This window comes from Toxorhynchites rutilus, chromosome 1 (genome assembly GCF_029784135.1).
Source record: "Toxorhynchites rutilus septentrionalis strain SRP chromosome 1, ASM2978413v1, whole genome shotgun sequence".
Lineage (NCBI taxonomy): Eukaryota > Metazoa > Arthropoda > Insecta > Diptera > Culicidae > Toxorhynchites > Toxorhynchites rutilus.
Genome location: NC_073744.1, coordinates 19486070 through 19508147, shown reverse-complemented (window position 1 = coordinate 19508147; position 22078 = coordinate 19486070). Strand labels below are relative to the sequence as shown.

Sequence of the window (22078 nt, the reverse complement as noted above, 5' to 3'; positions counted from 1 at the left end):
ATTAACATTTTTAGATGATTGAGATGATTAGAACAAAATCGAAAAAATTGACTATGCACATCTTTATACATGAAGAAGGCGATATGGCGTAGTGGTAACATCCATGCCTCTCACGCTAAAGGTCACGGGTTCAATTCACGGGACATTCTTCCAAAAATGGAAGTAAAAGTGACGAACCAGCCAAATGAGTTGAAAGTCACTAAAATACAGATAAAAAAAATCTTTATACATAAAACAAGTATATTTCAAATGAAAAGGGAAAATTCGAAAATTAGAGGTACACAGTGAAAATCATCATTTAGATCAATTTTACAGTTCAGAACGATAACATACAAACTCTCTTGGAATATATTCGTTATTTTTATCAACCAAAATATTCTCTAGAAATAAATTATATGGCAGAACAACGTTTGCCGGGTCAGCTAGTTCTCCATAAAAGTAAGCTGCTCATAGTTGTTCAACAAAGAGAGCTAGTTCATTTGTTCATTTGAAGCTTCAAAGATCAAGCGTCATTGAACCATTATTATAAAAATGTATGGTTGTTTTTTTAATCGAATCGGAATTTGGCATCTGAGTTTTAATCGAACTTTTGTGTACGCTAGGGGAAAGTCGGGAAAGACGGACACGCCTGTATAATTGATAAATTACGTTTTTATTTTAAATTTTAATGATGTACAAACTTGCAATACAGTGTATCAATACCTTTGACACTTACTGTGTACACCTAGCTGGATTTCTGTTGAAATTGTAAAAAAGCAAAAAAATGTTCTGCAAAGAGCAGCTTGATGTGAATTTTCATCTCATTGTTATCGAGTAAATTTTTGGGATATTTTTCGTTACGCGAATGTTTTATCATCTCAGCGGTGAAGTTTTCTCATTTTTACTCCAGAAATATTGACGAAACTAAAATACTGTTAGCCTTATTAAACAGCTTTCATTTGATTGCTAGAAAAGATATTTTTGTTTGAATGAAAAATTACCCCTTCATCTTTGATGATAAATAATTCAATAAATAATTATCGCACCGCAAACGGAGAGGTAGTTTCGAAAACTTCAATAAATTTTGTATAAAGGTAATTTGTTGCTTTGACGAAAAAAATAATTTGAATTTATTGCATCGATTTAAAAAAAATGTTCACGTATTTTATTGTGTTTCAGAAAATCTTCTGTAATTTTGCAAATATTGCAGTAAATTTGAATATTAACAGATAATTTTTTAGCATAGTGTATCCCCTGAAATGAAATTAGAGCAACACTTCAACGCACACTGTACCAAAAAAACAAAATGCTATGCGTACCCTGGGAATGAACGATTCGTAACTTTCGTTTTCATGCGTTTGTGGGTAATACTATTGTAAGGAGTGTAAGGACTCACACATATACCTACGTTTTCTCACATATACACACACTCCACCCCGCCAATTATTGCTTTGAAAATGCTGTTTATTTATATCCTTCCTGGAATGCATCTAGCTTTTTGTGCAGATGGTTCCATCAGCGGAAAATTTAGCTTGTTGATGGTCATTCTCATTCAAATATGACGACTGTATCAACATTCTTCTTGGTTTACATAAATTGATTCTCTTTACTATTGCTATTTGAGTGACCAAACTTTTTTTCCTGGTTGATCATCTATATTTCAGATACTGTTCAAATTGCAGAGTTTAATTTCATAAACACCTTGATCGACATCGGAAAGTCTTCTCTTGAATCTGTTACGTCCTCTAGAACTCTAGATATTCGGGCATCTCGGCATTTTTGGGCTAAGTTTTTTAACTAGATAAAAATATATATTTAGAATATTGTTATTTTTCCCCCTTAATATAATACAAATTTTCACAATTTACTTACGCTGCAAACTACTAGAACTGTATTTTTTTTAAAAATCAACTCGATTGTCCATAATATTGTGAGTATTTCAACTGCACTAATTTCAATCGCACCTATTTCTACCGTATGAGAGAATGAAATTACATCACAATATATCATAAAATTCTAAAAATATCCCAAATTTCGTGGTTTAGAAGCAGTAATCGTTCCGGAAATTTGGATTAGTTGGCACCGTAGTGGCAGATTGACGTAGTTTCAAAGCAATTTTGGTATTTATTGTGCTTAAATATGGTAATTTCAGCTGTCCAGTTTCTATAAGACCATTTCAAAATTCATAAGTATTATCAATGGAAAACTCAAAACGATCGGCTGATTTACAATAATTGGCAACCTTGCCATCTCGGTTAAAAACATGGAAAATTCGTGTTGGAACACTATTTACCAATTGCTGCTGAACGATTTTCTCGATAGTTTTTCCATGTTTCCGAAAATGCGGCTTTGAGCTGCTCAATCGTGGTGTACCGTTTCCCCTCAGTGTAGATTCTGCGTACAAGGATCCCTCTAAGATTTTCAACAGGATTCAAGTCTGGAGAGCGAGCCAGCCAGTCAAAAAAAAAACAGTTTTTGATCCATAATCCATTGCTTAGTTTCCTTGCTGATATGAATATGAAATGATACGTGAATTTTTTGTGACGATATCTACGCAAAAACGGTATCAGACAGGATTCCAGAACATTTATGTAATCCTTGAATGATGCGAAAGCTATCTTGAGCTTTCTGGTTGCACAGAATCCCGCCCAAACCATGCACGAGCCTCTACCGAAATTCATGGTTGAAAAATACTGTTCCTTCTTCCGTAAATCACGCCAGTACCCATTGAAACCATCAGGACCATCCTAATTGAACTTTTTTCGTCAGTGAAGATAACCTATACATTGAAGAACTTTTCGTTATGGTATATAGCAAAATGTATTTCTTGGAAACATTTTTTGTCACAAGATACCATGTCCCACTGTCGGTTCATGTGAGCTTTGGCAAAACTCAGACGTCTTCCGATGTGAGATGATGTAAGATGAGGATCTTTAACCTTTTAAACCCTATCTAGGTGAGGATTTTTTTACCAAAACTTGGCGAATTGTTACCCGAGTAACATTGAAATTGTAATATTGCTTTATTTGCATAAGCGATTTTGAGGTATTCGAAGCTGTATTTCCCGCTTATTTCGGTCAGAGAGCTTCGATTTACGTGGAGCTCTCTCCTTCTTACCGTATCCTTGAGGATTCGTGAAATAATTGAGCACTACTTGATGAGATCGTCCAATCCGACGAGAAATTTTCTCTGGTATCAACATTTTCTTGGTGAAATGCATCGATTTGTCTTTGTTTTCTCTTCGTGAGCACTTTTACCTTTGGCATTTTCCAGATTTATTGATTAAAACAACTAAAACAACGGGAAATTTAACTGGTCTTATAGAAACTTTCCAAAATACAAAACCTTTGGTTTACGCTCAGCGCTTGCACACACACACACATATGAAAATCATGCAGTGTATGGTAGTCACCAAAACCTACAAACTAGAATATAAATTGTAGCAGTGTTTGTTTACAATGACACAAATCAGCAAGATCATAACGTGGTCTTATAGAAGTTAGACAGAGTGTACAAGACTTGTGCTCATTATGTTATTTATAAAAATATGCGATTTTGACATTAGCTGTGATTTTTTACTCTGTATAATCAATGAAGCATTTTAATGAATGGGGACAAAAGTCTTATCCAGTATTATCTTGCTTTTCGGCTTTTGGCACAAATTAGATACTCGATGCCTACAGCGTAAAAAAATCTCCGGGACTTTTCACTTTTTTTTTTAAATGGATTGCAACCTAGCATGCTCTCCATATACACACATGTACATACTAATCTCAATGAGCCATTACAACCAATGTTGTAACCATTCCTTCCTCGTCGTCACCCATTTTTTCACTCTAGGATTACCCAACACACTAAATGTGAGTGGGGATAAAATTGATAAATGGTCAGTACTCGCAACGAGAGCGCACCGAACTTTTCTCCTCCAAGAGGCCACAAATAATCGCCCCCTTTGTGTTCTGCTTGTGTTGTTGAAGAAAACATCGCCGCCAGCTACCCAACACTACGAATCTGCTGTTGAACCCCGGTCCGATTCGACCATGACGACGACGACGACGACGAGTTGAACCCAAATTGGAATGTAGTGCGCCTATGTGCTCGGAATGCTGTATGTTCCCACTTAAGTCCTTTCTCGGTGGGCTATGGGGCTAAGTTGCTTCCATAGATTTCCCCCACGACAAATTCCCATTTCGGCTCGAGCCTTTGTGTACTTGGGCTGGGCCGAGTGTCGGAGTGCTATTATTACGAATTTATACGCGTGTAATCTCCATTGAGCGTGTGAAATTCATGTGTCTCGACCCTTCGCAACCCCCCCTTCCCCTACCGCTCACCGCCATCTTTGACCCTAAGGATTTGAAGTGGCGACGCCGAAGACAACGATAACGACTACGACTGGTTTCGTTGGCTTCTGTTGCTGCTCTTGCGGTGATATATGAGATGATAAAATTTTAAATGTAAATGCAATTAAAAAGTTCCATTATGAGTTCTAAAGAGTGGGCGGGGGGCGCGCCCAGAGAAACGTCGGGGATGGGTTCCTCCTTCCCGGAAAAGACAAACGATGTAATAATGGTTACCGCGAAACAATTTGGAAGTGTTTCTGGGTACCGACTGAGGCGCCCCATTTTCGGGGAAAATATTTTATTTAAGCGGTTGCTCTTTACGTGTATATTTCCGTTTTTTTCGGAGAAAGGTGGCCACCCGCACGCAGCGTTTCTTGTTGAGGAGATATCGAACATCAATACCAATGAAACTTGGATTGGGGTTTCTGCGATTTTTTTTTCATCCGTTCAAGCAAAAAAATCGAGAAGTTTGAATCCTAATGCGAAAAGTTATAATGCAAAGGTGGAAAAAGCTGGATGCCGCTTAGCCATTCATCGTGTGGTGTGAATTATGTGTCCCCCTGGAAGTATAACAGGATTTATGGTTCGATGGTTTGCAGCTACTGGGCGGTGTTCTTCGCTCATTTCCATGCATACAGAAAGGTTAGTTTGTGACTGTCTGTATTTTTATACCCCTGAGAGGAGAACAAATTGGAGTTTCTACGTAATTTTGCAGAATGTTTCGCATTTCGCAAGTTTTTACGCTTTAATCCCAAACGATTCGTCATTATATATTTCCGAACAGTTTGGAAAATTTTTGAATGTTCGGATATTACTCTCAAGAGGGTAGAGTTCTGAAAATCTCTCTCGCTGCTTTCCACGTGCAAGTATCGCAATAATGTTTCATTTCTCGATTTTTCCCTGTTTCCACAATCACATCCGGGATTTCAGATTCGAATTCTCGTTTAAGATTCCTGTTACAGGGTTCTAAGATTGGCGATCCCGATTTTCCGAATTTATATCACCCCTTCCAGAACCTAGATTTCTATTGCATATTTAAAACTGAACATTTTTAGTTCACCCGCCTTGAGCCTTGAAAAAAAACAGATTTAGTAAACTTATCTAACACTCTTAGCCTTGAGAAAGACCATGTGGATGCCCTCTATGCCGCCGTCGCCTGGTTGTTATCTGAATGACTGTCGAATCGTAATTGTCCAAATGTTCATTGTTGATTACAGTTCCTAATAGAATTTGTTCATTATATTATTTAAATTCATTATGAGAGACAGTTTTCGTTTACGATTTTTTCCCACTTGTAACACATACTTTTTTTACATATAACAAATATTATCAAATAGAGAGAATATTATAGAGAGCTTATTTTAATTTATAATTTTTATTTTAAAAGCGTGTTTATTCCACCAATTTTTATTCCATTACAATTTTTGCCACGTTTACATGACTCGATTGGACTTTAGTCGAACGTATTTCAGAACGCAAAATTGCGATCCGTTCGGGTAATTCTAACACGATCAGATTTCAGAACACGAGTATGTGTTGAACAGTAGACGGAACCGGAATTTCCGAGGAAAACTAGATAGATTTTCTCAGGGCGTGTTTTGTTGACCACCCAAACTAAAAATGTGTGTATGAGGTAATCCTCGCTTCTTCCATTCAACCGAATACATCAAACAATACGTGGGACCGAATCTGACCGGGCTTCATTTTTTGTTTGAACACACGCGCTGTAATGTCATGACAATGCATTGTGTTTTGGTCTGGCAATAGTAAAAGCTGTGTTGGCTTTGCTCATGATAGCGTATCGCAATTGATTGCATCTTTCCTCACGCCGCCTATGATGATTGTGTCGTAGGAATCGCTGTCATTCATTCTCTATCGTCGCATACTTGTCTAACATGGATTGTTGGTGCTGCTCTCGACATTGTAGAATCAAATTTTCCTGGACGTTGAATCATCATATGATGCACATAAAAAACGTTCGAGATCTTGTTTGTTTCGTCTCCCCTAAGCGCATCTTTATAAATACTAATTCAAAATTAGAAAAGATGTTCATAATGAATAGAGTACCTGTGTATTACTTGTCTTTCCTGACTTATACTATAGTCATACATATTCTAGAGCTTGTCACTCAGAATACATTCAAGGCGTACTGCTTAGCGTGAAAATTTCAACTAAATATTAATAAAAATTACAAAGTTGGCGCAATGAACGTTGGGAACGTTAATGCCATTGAAGAATAATATGAAGAGAGTAGTATGAACGGTGTGTGTCAACGATGAATCCCAGATTATTGTTGTTTCTTCTGAACACAATTTCTCGCCTCATTGTGCAGTTGCCTACCATGACTCCAGCTACACTTGCGCATTGAATCTATACACGTGCCGTGATTGTCATTTTGTATTTGTATAGTATGTGTTTTGACGTAGGACTTCGTCTTTCATTTCTATACCGGGGTGTAAAATCAAAGTTTCGAAAACGAAGGCGTTACGCCGGAGACCGAGATTTTGAGCGTTAATAGCTCCTAAACAACTGAACGAAATGGTATGATAAACACTTCATCCGAAAGATAAAATGTCTTGTTTCAATAGCCTTGAAATTGCTTTCAAAACAGGCTATTGAAATCACCAATCGGTATATAAGCGAGCGCCGCTCGTAAACCTACTCAGTTATAATTGAACAGCGACTGGAGCATGTTGTCGCTGTTGTGATGAAGCTAACTTCGTTTATCATGAAAGCGCTGATGAACGGTGTTACCAAGAGCCTGTTTGTACACCTTAGGCCAGAAGGGAATCCATCAGGAGGAGAGTGATGCCACGGTTCCGCTTGAAACATCGGAGCAGCCGCCACACACACACATACACGCGCGGAACTCTCGTTGAAAAATAATCTACCAGTTCCCCTGGGAATTGAAAAATACATTCATGCGAAAGAGTTTGTTTTAATGTTTTCTATCCATACAACACTGCAACCAAATACATTTGGTTTTGTGATTTTTCAATCAATCGCAATTGACAGGAAAGCTTCTATTATTTTTCCCCATCAGTAGATAATTTTCGTATCCAATATTGGATGCATAACATGAAAAACGGAAAAAATTTCACATCGCCAACAATTTCTCAAATGAGAAATGTGTGTTGTGAGAAAGGATTAGCGATCGCAAAAACGACAAACTGGAGAAAGAGATGTTTGGAGGTTGAAGAAAATTGACAGAAAACAGCTTCATTTTATCTTTCGAATAATGTGATTCATACCACTTCGTTTTGCCAGAAAGAGATTATTATTGCTCAAAGGAGGAATCGAGTCCTCCGAGGAAATTACCCAGCGCAAATTAGAGTCGACTATCGATTGCGGCATTCGTACACAAATAATTTTATAATGCAGTTTCATCAAAGTGATTTCTTCGATATGGGGAAATATTCACTACATAATGTCATGTATTTCATATTCTTCATTATCAAATCCATATTCATGGCTCCTATCGGTATCGAATTATCATTGACACCACGATTTTCGCTAAATGCTCATTTCAGTTCGGCCTGCAAAAAACTTTTCTGAACTCTTATCAAACAAATTTGGAGCCCTGAAAAGAGCCGTTGATTATTTGCTAAGCTAATATAGCACGCTCTCCACGGATACGATGGGCCAGCTGGATGTCCTTGGGCATGATGTAACGCTTTTTGCATGGATAGCACACAAATTGGTATCTTCGAATAGGCCTCCTGCAGTGTCATAACCGTGGAACTTTGGAAGCGCAAGTCGGTTTTGAAGTCCTGAGCAATTCCACGAACCAAATGTTGCAAAGGTAGATTGCGGGTCAGCAATTCGGTCGACTTCTGATAGCGACGAATTTAACGCAAAGTTCCCGGTCGGTAGCGATGTGGTCACACTCCTCGCGGCTGGTGCACTTATCCGAGCTGCTTTCGTGGTGCCTTACCACCGAAAGACTAACGAGCTGTGTGCTTGGTCCCACACAAACGAGTCCTCACGGTGCGAGAGTAGAGTAAGAAATGAACGAAAGCAAAGGAAGCATCATATTATAAACCATAAAAGTATAAAATGTAAACCCCACCCTCTTTATTATATTCGTAGCTTAGCCTGAGAGAGAAACGAATAACATCGAAGTAAGTATACAGTAATGTATTTGAATCCGGACACTTTGCGTTACATTTAATATCATACCGCAGCCACAACATTTTGTGCATGTTGAATTAATACGATTGATAAGTAACTATCAAGTAACTATATTAGTAACTATTAATCGCATAAATTCAACATGAAAAAAATGTTATGGCTGTGATATGATATTGAATGTAACGCAAAGTGTCCGGATTCAAAAACATTACTGTAAAAGGGAGTTAACTCGACTGAAAATTTTTCAGTTCGGCCTGCAAAAACGATATTAATTGGAAGAGTACAGCATAATGCATAGACGTGAGTATCAGCTTCCCCATCTCACATTCCAATAAGATTAATGGGTTTCCAAGAGTGCTACATACGGATACGAATGATTTCAATAACCTGTTTTCGAAGCTATTATTAAGCTATTGAAACAATTTTTCAAGTCAATAGATAGCAATCATATAACTCATGGACATTTTATCTTTTGTATGAAATTTGTATGAAATAATCCGAAGCAGAATGAATCACGCTTAAAGAAGGGATGGATTTTTTCTTGGAATTTACTCAGCAAAAATAATCCCCTCGTCCCAACAATTAAAAACGACAAACGGCAAACAGTTTCATCAAAGTGATTTCTTCGATATGGGGATATATTCACTACATCATGTCATATATTTCATATTCTTCATTATCAAATCCATATCCATGGCACTTATCGGTATCGAATTATCATCGAGACAACGATTTTCGTTAAATGCTTCTTCAGTTCGGCCTGCAAAAAACTTTTCTGAACTCTTATCCATCAAATTTGGAGCCCTGAAAAGGGCCGTTGATTTTATGCTAAGCTAATATTGCACGCTCTCCTCGGATACGATGGGCCAGCTGGATGTCCTTGGGCAGGATGTGACGCGTTTTGCATGGATAGCACACAAATTGGTATCTTCGAGTAGGCCTCCTGCAGCGTCATAACCGCGGAACTTTGGAAGCGCAAGTCGGTTTTGAAGTCCTGAGCAATTCCACGAACCAAATGTTGCAAAGGTAGATTGCGGGTCAGCAATTCGGTCGACTTCTGATAGCGACGAATTTCACGCATTTCAGTTCCCGGTCGATAGCGATGTGGTCAAACTCCCCGCGGCTGGTGCACTTATCCGAGCTGCTTTCGTGGTGCCTCACCGAAAGACTAACGAGCTGTGTGCTTGGTCCCACACAAACGAGTCCTCACGGTGCGAGAGTAGAGTAAGAAATGAACAAAAACAAAGGAAGCATCTTATTATAAGCCATAAAAGTCTAGAATGTAAACCCCAGGGCAATTCCCCTGGGAATTGAAAAATACATTGATGCGAAATAGTTTATTCTAATGTTTTCTATCCATATAACACTGCAATCAAATACATTTGGTTTTGTGATTTTTCAATCAATCGCAATTAACAGGAAAGCTTCTGAAAATTATTCTTCCCCATCAGTAGGATATTTCCGTATCCAATATTGGATGCATAAAACCTTGTGCCTCCAACGTAACGCTCTCGTTTTCGAAGTCCCCCAAATATTCATTCATTCAGAATGAATTCAGATTCAACTTCAAACAAATGATCTCTAAATCAACGATAATCTTAAGTCACCCTTGCGGTTATACCATAGATATAACCCACTTCCTGTTTTTTTTGAAGAAAAGAACTTAAATAATTCATTGTGCGAATTCAAAAAGGCTTCCCGCTTGCCGGCGATGCGCCTTGCTTTAGACGAATTGAGATTTCTTGCACATGCGTGGATGAAAGTTCAATGAAGGGGACGTTACGCCATCTGTCATTTAACAACGTAAATAAATTTTGTTTTGTTCGAAAATGAACGATGGTTAAATTATTTGAACATTGTTTATACAAAAATACTAACATCGCAAGCAAATGTAGGAGATGGGGGTTATATGTATTGTTTGAAGTCAAATTTAGAGAAAAAATCATGTTTTTATTTTTTTAATCTGTATTAAATATACGATAACCAGTATCCTAGCGTTATCATATATAGTTTATAACGTTTCCTCATGCCTATCAAGTTTTTTTGTGAATAATTTCATCAGAATCGGAGGAGTTCGACCACAAACACCGTGAAAAGAGATTTTTATATGTATAGATAGACGAATAGTTGAGTATGAGCCAGGACTACGTGTTTTCTGTATTTCAATAACATGAAGTGAAAGGGTTCATTCATATTTTAATAATTTAACCCTTTATAAGGACGTGGAAATTACGCAAACTATCGACACAAATAAACTATTGAAACAGTTCAAAAATTGGTGGCAATATAGTTGCCACTGCCCGTTACACCCAAACTAGCGTTGGCTGAAAACATTTCATCTTTGGCACAAATGATGCCATTTCGTGTGCTGGAGGGCCAAATGCGTAAATAATCAGCTGTTTTAAAAGCTTAAAAACGGTTTGTATGTATGCGAGCAGACATCTTTTTCTGTTTTCTTTTCTCGTCTCATTTAGGCTTGTGCCAAAAAAAAAAATCCATATGACGTCAATGGGGATCGAACCAAGGCCGGCTAGAATGCAAAGCTATTTCACACGACCACGCTATCCATATAGCTGCCAGTGCTGTTATATAGAAGCGTGATAATGATACACCTCATCATAAAATAAAGTTGGAAAGTGTTTTCTAAGAGGATAAAGAAGAACATGAACGAGAATATATCTTTCCCTGTCCGGGCCGTGAATTTGGCAAACTATACGAAAAGGTTTCATATGCTTTCATTTAAATGTGTCTCCTGTTTCGCTCGCTCATATTGGCTCTAGCACATATATTATACAAATGATATACATTTATTGGGGAGTAGAACATTCTCTGTTATTTTTCAGCTAATATAATATATTGGGATGCCATAACATGTGCTAAAAATTAACTTTGAGTGTAGCCTCAAAAACATGGTTTGGCGCTGCCTTGTAAGCTCACTTTATTGCGGCTTTGGTTATGCACAAATCAATACAATATTGCAACATTTATACGTAAGCGACAGGGAAGTTAGGGAAGCACACAAATGAACAAAGCAAATGTATGGGAAAATGGGAATGCTTCCATTTTTCATCAAATTTAACCATTTCCAGAGTATGTGATTGTAATGTGTAGCATGTCAAACCAATCTCTGATGATTTTCGATTCAATTGGTATGCAAATCGTTAAAATCCGTTCACAGCAAAAATACTTATTAACGTTAACTTTATTTCATAAAAACGAGACCTGTTTTCTGACGTGGCACCCTTAATGAAAGACGTAGTCCTACGTCAAACAAATACAAAATACATTCGACAAAAAAATTAGAGGAACAGAATGCGAAGTCGGAAATTTTAAGTAATTTTTGACATGCTGTAACTTTGTGAAAAATCAACGTATATCGATGAAAGTCGCATCATTTTGAAGCTAACACTTTCAGGTATTTGAATATTTTTTGTACATATTTTTATCTTTGTGTGTGTAGGTGTAGTGGACAACAATATCGGGAAATCACTGAAAATTTCCGACTTCGCATTCTGTTCCTCTAATTTTTTTATCGAGTGTAGATTAAGTTAGAACCAAGTCTATCCACTTCAAGTAATTAAATAATGCCAAATAAAAATATTCATTCAATTTTTTTTTGCAATTTGAAATTGCCTTCGGGCCATCTAGGGGAGGACGGGGGAAGACGGCCGCCCGGGGTTCTTACCCCGGGCGGCCGTCTTCCCCCGCTCTCTTGATCATTGAAACAATCAACTATTGGACAATTATAATATATTAGTTTGGTGTATTTTAGAAGTTTTTAGTAGCACCTTTTTCATACCTTTTTTAATTTATTATTTAACATTATGAAATAAAAAGAAAATTTTTTGGAAGTCAACGTGATTGCGGAAAACATCATAAAGATCGATGCTGACATAATGAATTGCCTCAATTTTGTGTGCATTGTGTTTAATTGTACTCTAAGCTTAAGGTGGCCATCTTACCCCGTCCTCCTCTAATCCCTCGTAAACACGAATGGTGTCTCCATATGTCGACCCTGGACATTCGTCATCGCGTATAGTATGCCTTTCGGCGTTTATTGTCTGGAACATTGCCTATGTCTTCTGAATCGATAGAAAACTGGTTCTGTAAATGGTGATATTGTTCGAATTACCGAAATTAAAATCACTGCTTCAATTTCTTTGTTCAATTGAATAACTGAATTCTGCGAAACACAATCAAAATCCATTGGTCCCAATTTAATAAAATTGTTGAAAAAACGCAAAACACAATCATCGCATCGCCCGGAACACAAACAACACATAACAATAAAAACGACACTGATCTCAACCACCAGAGCACCGTCCGTGCGGTTTCCGGAAACTCTCTCCTCGTTCCCATCCACCCACGGCGCGAAGTTCTCTGCTTCCAACGCTAACCAGCCATAAAATGCAGTTAGCCAGCGTGGCGAGGAAAAATCGTAACAAATGTGTGTACGGACATTAAAAATATATGAACAGAAGGAAAATCCTTTACCCACCCCCCCATTCCACCATCAATCCGCCTTCGGCTAAGCAACGGAAGAAACGGATCCAACCCGCTCTGTCCCGACCCCTGTTTGGAATGCGCGCGCGGACCGATGCGGAAAGTTTGCGAAACACAATCCAGCACTCTCACGGATTTACGATCTGGGCGAATTTATTACCGCATGTATACACCACATACACGACGATGTCCCGGAGATTCTCGGTAACGTAACTTCTTAATACCTTCAGCTTTTCCCCCAGCAGCTTGTGTGGGAGGTTTCGGGGGGAGTTCGCCAAGGGGAAAGAAAAATGCTCTCTTGTTATCCAATAAAACGTAATAAAGTTAAATGGTATCTCAAATTGACAAGATTATGAGAATTTTCTGGGCGAGAGATTCGAGAGTGAGTGGATAAGAAAGGAAAATTGAAAACGCTTCCAACGTTTTCCCGTTTGTGTGCGGTTATCTTGAGATGCTTGACATGATTTTTATTGTTGTTATTGTTACTGAATCTAAAAGTTGTTTTTTGGCCGGATTTTGTTGGATTCTTGTGCGAAGGCTTCAATTCACTCTCAATGCTGTAACCTGCGGTAATTTGTGGAAGAAGAACCATAAAATGTAACTTACAGCTGCATCCTTTGCATGTGCCTGGAATGAAAAAGAAGAAAAAAAAGTATTAATAAAATCGTTTCTCACGAGAAAAGGGCAAACGTTTTTTTTCTTTCCGTCTGCATATAAGACATAAAAACTTCGAAACACACAACCTCACCTAATTTGATTAAAAATGAACTTTGGTCGTTTGCTGAACCGCACTTTAACGAGGAAAAAAACAGTGGAAGCGTAAAAAAAAGGCTGAGGACCAATATATTGGGAGAAAGGAAAAATTGCTCACTTTTGTTCTCGACGGATGTTTGCCCGTTTTTCCTTCGCTTTGCAAAAGTCAACCTTATTCAACGGTTGCCAACAATAAAAGCATTAATATTGAAAAGTTTCCCCCTTTTTTCTCTCGCTTTTCGGGGGGAGTAAATGCGACTCGATTACGGATCTCCGAAGCCATCCTTGGTCATAGAGCTGGAAAAAAGGGAAATAATCCGGTGGCCCTCCGGTCTGGTCTGGCCGAGAATTCGGTTCCGTTTGACCTTTGCCCTTTTTGCCAACTTTGGTGGGTTGTGGGGAAAGTGGTTCCCTAGTTTTTTTTTGTTTTCATTCTGGTCGAAGTAAGGGGAAACCGAGGAGGAAGGTTAACTGGCTTGCCGCAATAAATTCTTCGCTGACAGCAAGGTTTATGTGCCTTTTGAGATATTTGCACATGGCGAGCGATTTGCGCTTTGCGCCACGCTTCTTTATAACCGGTCAATGTTATTTTTTTGAAAAGGACTCACTGTGTGAATGAAACTTCCATTAGTCCTGCCCACATACCATGACCAATGGCAGTCGTTGGAGTGGATATGCTTTCCCGGCATGATACAGGGAAAGTAGAGCCACTCAAGTGGTCTCTTGTGAATTTTTGCGCTCAGTTGTAATTGGAATGCATTTGCAGTCGAGCATTGATTGGGATCATTGAGTGGTAATGAGGGAGAAATGAGCTTACCCGAGTGTTGCATTTCAAGAGGATGTACACGCGATCAGGCTTGAGCTATGGATATCACATATTCGCGTTCCGGATTCTGAATTTCGATTGAAATTTGATTGGGTTTAAGTGTCATTCTACGCCAGGGACAGATATATCGCATGTAATATTGAACCGAAGCAGACAGACAAGTCTTTTGTTCCTTGGATTCTTCGGTTCATGTTCAGAAACAAAATTTAAAAAAAACCCTGGTTTTTTTATTCAAAGTATTGCCCATCGCTAGTCAAAACTTCTTCCCATATTTCTGGCATTACACGGATCCTTTTGCGGAAATAATCGGCCGGTTTTTCGGCTAACCACGAATCGATCCAATTTTTGACTTTTTGACAAAATTGGAGAAATGCTGGTCAACCAGGCCATGTTGCATCGATCGAAAAGGTAGTAAATGGACGGAGCATTGTCTGAAAATTATGGCGGGTAGAATAGGACCTCCCATTTCAGCGTTTCCAAGTATGTTTTGACCGGTTTCGCGACATGCGGCCAAGCATTGTCGTGCTATAAAATAACTTTATTGTGTCTTTGCTCTATTATGGCCGTTTTTCCTTTAGTGTACGGCTCAAACGCATCAATTGTCGTCGGTAGAGGTCCCCCGTAATGGTTTCATTCGGTTTTAGCAGCTGGTCCCATCAAATAATGAAGTCTACCTTCTGGCCGTGAATATTCCGCACGGCCGTCGATGTTGATGCATGGCCGGGGTATCCATACGTTGCTCGAAGTTGAGGATTGTCGTAATGGACCCACTTCTCATTGCCAGTAACGATTCGATGCAAAAAATCCTTTCTTTTATGCCGTTGGAGCAGTTGTTTGCACGTGAAAAAATGGCGTTCGACGTTTCGTGACTTCAAATCATACGGCACCCAATGTCCTATCTTTCGGATCATTCCCATTGCTTTCAAACGATCGGATATGGTTTGCTAAGCTACTCCAAGTGCATCTGCAAGTTGTTGTTGCGTTTGTGATGAATCTTGATCAAGTAAAGCCTCCATTTCTTCATCTTCAAACTTTTTTGGCGGTCCGGAACGTTCTTCGTCTTTCAATTCAAAATTACCACTTATAAACCGTGCAAACCACGTCTGACACGTTACGAAATTCGACATATTCGAAGTAACTATGTTGTTTACGACATATATTGAAGACGCGTAATGATAGTAGCTTACCAACGAATGTCTGGAAATTAGATTCACTGGAATAATAATCTAGTTACGCCATCTGTTGTAAAAACGAAGAAACTTACCGGTACACCTAATAGTTGACCCGGTAAACTTCATCCCGCCCAAAATGGATAAACGAATACTTTCAAACATTCACGTTTCCTTACTAAGCGAACGTTCGTGGATTCAATCGCATAACTATTCATTGATTGATCATCTAATAGACACTTTACACATTTCTTTTACAAAAAATTTCCTAGTACTCCTACCAAAACTCGTCATTACAATATAAAATCATTTTCAGACACAATTCTCGCTCAAGATTCTCCAATTACTTGCAAATAACATGTTTCACCGTTACATGGTATACATTTTTGATACAGACAATATAATAAAATGGGGGTCTCCGTAGCCACATTGGTTGCGCGTTCGCTTAGTAAGCGATCGATCGTGAGTTCAAAACTCAGGGCCCTCATTGACCATCTTTGTGTTGTTACAGAATAGCTACGTCCACGCAACAATCATCAGCGATGGAGATCGATCCACGGTCGAATAAAGATCGATTCGTCCATACAACTGCTCTGCTCTGCAAGAAACATCGGGCTGCTGTTCTATAAATAACTCAACAATGATCAACAACGGTCTCCGCTGTCCGGTCTAACTGGATAATGGAAGAACAGATAGAAAACTCTTACGCCTAAATGGCTACTGTGTAAATGTGTATCATATGCAATGGTATAGTAGGGAATAGTATAACGCCGAAAAATGGCAACTGTGTAATGTGCTAATTATAGATATGATAAACATGTGACATGTACACGATTAAAATTCGGCTCTGTTACAGTTAAAATGCTAATGAGCCTAAAATAAACAAAAGGGATAAAAAAAATATAATAAAATGAACACATCTTAAATCAAACCAATCTTTTCTCGAGTTTTGCGCTTACCAACACATTCGGCGATTCATTTTTATTTATATAGTTAGAAGATATAGCAGTGCGTTTTTTCACCTGAAAATACATTTCCACTGTCGAACAAAGATCATTTTCGTTAGCGGAAACATGGAATGGAATAGAAACGCTTAGCACGAAATAATTATAGAACCTTTGGGAATTCGATTTTCCAAATTTTCCTATTTTTCTTCAGAGTTTTCCGAAAATTTTCAATTGTCATGTTTAGTTGTTAATATGGTTGGTATGTGTAATATTTTTATGAGACCCTTCTTTTCCTTTCAAAGGAGGGAGGTATGTCAAACCATCAAACCATCGAACTGTCATAGAAACGTTTATCGATCACTAAAACCTCTATATACCAAGTTTGGCTCCATTTGCTTCATTAGTTCTCGAGTTATGCAGAAATTTGTGTTTCATTTGTATGGCAGTCCTTAGAGAGCGGGGAGGAGTGTCTAATCATCATAAAAATGTTTCTTGCCCCCTAAAACTTTCACATGCAAAATTTGGCTCTATTTGCTTGATAAGTTCTTGAGAAATTAATGCTTCGTTTCACGTTTGAACTACTGGACCGATTTGATTGATGGACATATCAAATTAAAGACAATTAGTTAATATTTTTCGAAAAATATTACACTTGCAGACAAGTTGGATTTTGTTTTTGTAATGATTGATTGTATTTGATTTTTTATGTTTTCATGGCTTTGGACTGGAGGGCGCTATATTTTAGTCTTTTTTTTTTCTTGAAAGCTAACATATCCAAAAATCAGCATAACATATCCAAAAACCAGAGATGTGATTATTGTCGTTTAAACGTTACAATTTTTCAAACACAACCGTTGATCCGAAAATTCATTTTTTGCCTTCTCTTCCAAAAATTGACCTGAGATAGCCCTTTTAAGAATATTTCAATGATGGTTTTTGAGTTAAAAACTAATGTATTTTTTAATTTGACAGTTCTTTAGATATATTGACATGTTCCAAATTTGAATCACATACTAGAAGCTTTCGTCATTTTCATTAACATTATCTTCGTCATTGACTTTATTGTTGTGTGACAGATTAAAATGAAAAGACAGATAACAATCCTTAAGAGCTGGTGGTTTCAAAATGAGGAGAGACTTCAGGTCGTTGTATTTTGCTGTCGAGATAGGAATTGGTGAGCGGTAAAGCGGCTTTTTAGCCACTGAACAGCATCGTTTATTGCCGTGTATAGTTGTGTTAGTGTACGTGTTCAATTTATTGCTGAGCAATATTGGTGTTCATTTTTATAATCTTGTTAGTTACCTAGTTGTAGCATGCAAATCAAAATATTGGTTAGAGATCAAATTCCAGTGCAACAAAGAGATAACTTGAGAAACCTACTTGTAGCAAACAGATAATAATTTTCGAAATGATGGCAAAATGAGATATCTCCTTAAAGCACTGATAAAATAATACAATCAAATTCATTTTCCGAATTACCTAGTTTTAGCACACAATATCGTTGTTCTAAACCGAGGTACCTAGTTTTGATAATTGTAAATATCTATTTTATTCGTTGTCCAAATTTAACCATCTTTTGGTGTAATGAAGCTTAACGAGATGATTATTTTGGAATACTTGACAAATTTCGAGTAATCTAGTTGTAGCATTAATGGGACTGTATGATAGTACTACTAATAACTGTTATTATATTTGTTTTTATATACCTAAAGTCTTCTTGGTTATAATTTCCACATTGTTTGATAGCTGATACAAGGCGCGTAAAAGAATACCGCGTAAATTCTGAAACCCGCGTAAAAAAACCACGTAAATTCTCAAAATCCGATCAAAAATCCAACAAACAGTGAACTATTAGTTTAAAATGCAACCCGTATTCTAATAATTTATTAACTATTTTCTTACATGCTACATTCATGGTATCTGTATCTGTATCTCCTTTTATTTCTCAGCTTCTAATCAGTGATACAATAAAAACTTATTCCGTGAAAAGTCACGTCAATTTTCATACTAAATTTTTACGTGCCGTGTAAAAAAAACGCGTTAAATTCCTAAAAGCCCATAAAAAAGCCGCGTAAAAAGCGACTTCAGTGTACGGGTTCTAGCTGATTTGTGAAAAATGCTGGCATTTATCTATTTCATGGGTTTCACGAGTTAGCTAAACTGTTGAATTTTTCCAAAACCCCGATATGTGACATCCGTCAACGAATTGGAGAACGTCTCACCAAAGACAGGAAGCCTGGAGGCACAGCAGTGGAATTCACAATTCACTGACTAAAAAGTGTCCACATTTTCAACGCTTGTCTACATAAAGAATATAATTTTTCCTGGCATATTTGATTCGAGAGTGTGTTGATTCCTAGCTGTCTTGACGCAAGATCTTTAATGAAGCATGAAAAGATAGGCAGGTATATATGAACATGTTTAAAATTACATAAGTTTATTCTGATATATTGGCCTTATATTAACTATTCAGTGCAATTTTATCAAAATTTGAAAGAGAAATTGAAAAAACAATGTGTTTTTTCAATAACTTTTCTGAGATGGTTATTCAAAATCCATGATTACTTTTGCTTTATTATTTCCCTTCCCCCCATTATTTGTCATTTTTTCCTGCTTTTCGTTCTTTGATCTATCATTTTGGCAATACAACTGCGACAAGATTTATGGAAAATTAAGTAGCAAATTTTCTCAGCTTTATAATTAAAGTTTTCCTGCAGTCCTAAATTTCTGAGTTTGTAGGATGACAGATTGAAGTTGATTCATAAAAGAATAAGAATTCATTTGATATGTCTATTTCTAAATTCGGCTCAATGTTTAAAAAATTATGGTTTTTTGGAAGAAATCGTGAATTTTAAATGTTTTTTTTTATTCTTAACTTTAAAATCATTGAGCGTATCTCAAGGATCGATATATCAAATGGAATTATATCTTTCTATGAATCCGTAAACATGCCTAGTAGTAACTTAAAAACCTAACTCATAAGCGACAGAAAGTTTCTTCGGTTGTAGGATAGGTAATTATAGACAAAATATGATATTATAAAATTTAATTATACATGAAAAATATTACAATTACGATGATGATATCCGAAAAAAATTGAAAAAATATAAAAATCCCAAATCCCATTTCTTTCGCAAGTATTGTATTTTTTTAGAGAAGACTAGTAAATTGCATTTTATTTGATACTAGCTAACCCGGCAAACTTCGTCCCGCCCATTTACTTGATTAATTCTCTAGTAATGCAGAAATTTGTGTTTTATTTGTATGGCAGCCACCCCTAAGAGAGGGGGGAGGGGTATCTAACCACCATAGAAACATTCATTGCACCCTAAAGTTTCCATATGCCTAATTTGGTTTAATTTGCTTGATTAATTCTCGGGTATTGCAAAAATTTGTGTTTCATTTGTACGGCAGCCCCCTCTAAGAGAGGGGGAAGGAGTATCTTAACACCATAGAAACATTTATTGCATCCTAAAACCTCCACATGCCAAATTTGGTTTTATTTGCTTGATTAATTCTCGAGTAATGCAGAAATTTGTGTTTCATTTGTATGGCAGCCCCCCCTTTGAGTGGGGGAAGAACTGTCTAACCATCATAGAAACATTTATTGCACCCTAAAACTTTCACATGTCAACTTTGGTTTCGTTTGCTTGGTTAATTTCCGAGTAATGCAGAAATTCGTGTTTCATTTGTATGGCAGCCCCCCCTTAGAGAGGGGGGAGGGGTCTCAAAATATCACGAAAACCTTCCCCTGCTCCAAAAACCCCTACATACCAATTTTCATGTCGATCGGTTCAGTAGTTTCCGAGTCTATAAGAATCAGACAGACAGACAGACATCACTCCATTTTTATATATATAGATGTTGATCATCGGAATCGGTCCAGTACTTAAAAAATTATAAATTATTGTAAAAGGTCATTTTTGGAAAAAAAAAAGTGGAAACAATGATTTTTTGGACCACCCTACTAAAATCGAGATGGTCACCCTAATGAAAAAATTGAAAAATACGTGTCTAATATTTTGCGAATAGGTACAAAATTACCACCTTTCACTGAAATCTGAGAACCACTACATCGGTTTGGCATGGAATGGCTGTATATAGATATAGATAGAGAAAGACGATAATCACCATAATGGTCTTCGATGTGAGTGAAGCGAAGTAGGATTCACAGAATTGGAAATAAAAATTAAAGGAGTAAAAACATGAAAAAGCCGAAAAAATAAAAAAAAATTGTGAAAATCCTAAAAAGGTGGAGATTTTTTGTCTTTCGCTGTTTCGTAGGCATGCTTAAAAAGCTGGTAATATACAGGGAAAACTGAAAGGTTGGCTTCCGACAAACAAACACTCTCTAAAGCTATCAATTCCTCAGTTCTCAGGCTAGCTCAGCGAATCTTTTCGAGAAATCTAGTTTTTCCCTGCCAGAAGAAGATAGGGATTAACGAAGCATTTTCACTCATTTTCTTTCTCGGTTTCCTGTGGAGCACATCATCTACCACAGTCTGAATACCAATTAGGGACAACGGGCTGCTCACCTCCACTCGAACCATCACCCATCGGAAGGCAGGTCAAAAATTTCAAATTACATCATTTACAAACAGAAAAAAAAATGTGAATAACCGATCCAGCATGTCGGCAGGAGAGCCCAAGCGAAACCGGAATCCCTGAAACGGATTCGGTATCGACACACCGCATCGCATCGCATCGCAGCGTCAATTATGGGCGTATCATTGGACTTTGGACTGTTCGTTCCGAAAACTGGTATCCGGGGCAGTGGCGGCGCGGAGTCGGTGAATTTATGAATAATTTTCAGTGGGTTCAGAAATATCAACGAGTCCGTCGGTCGGCTTGTGGAAGCGGGAAGCTGCCATCCTCGAGGGGGATTAGCACTGTGTGTGTGTGTGCTGTGAACTTGAGCGACGCCCAAGGATTGGAGGTGTGAGGGAACAGGGAATGATTCTCCATTCGCATCGAATGCTAATAGGGAAAGGTGTCTATTTTTGTGTTTGTTTTTGCTTTTGTGTGGTAGCATGGTTGTGGGTTTCTTCGAGTGGGGCAGTTGATTTAAGCTAAGGGATATGAAAAGGAAAATAACAGCTTTGGAAGTTTGGAATATGCTCGAACGGATTTTGTTTCAGATCCGGTAATCTTCTCCTTTACCAAGCGATAATCATTTAAGTTTGCGTGTGTCTGTAGGTTTCGCTGACCAAGTTATGGTTTTAATGGTAAACAACGAAGTTCGGAATGGAAGGCGGATGTCAACGAGGTCAACACTTGAATATTGCTGTCTATGCAAATGATCAAGTGAGGGACGTAATTTATTTATCTGGACTTCGAAATCATGTCATCGGTCGCTCCTGAGCAATTCCAAATGAAATTGACAAATGACAAAATATGAGTATTTTTAATTCGAATGAAAGTTTGTATTCC

At 37.7% G+C, this 22078-nt stretch overlaps 1 protein-coding gene across 1 annotated transcript in view; it reads right to left on the bottom strand.

Annotated features, from left to right (window-relative positions):
- Nucleotides 1–22078, bottom strand: part of LOC129768189 (uncharacterized) — a 147071-nt gene that overhangs the window by 75407 nt on the left and 49586 nt on the right. Inside the window, exon 2 of the mRNA XM_055769662.1 lies at nucleotides 13560–13580. Within this exon, the coding sequence (XP_055625637.1) occupies nucleotides 13560–13580 (21 nt within the window). The remainder of the gene's footprint in view (nucleotides 1–13559; nucleotides 13581–22078) is intronic.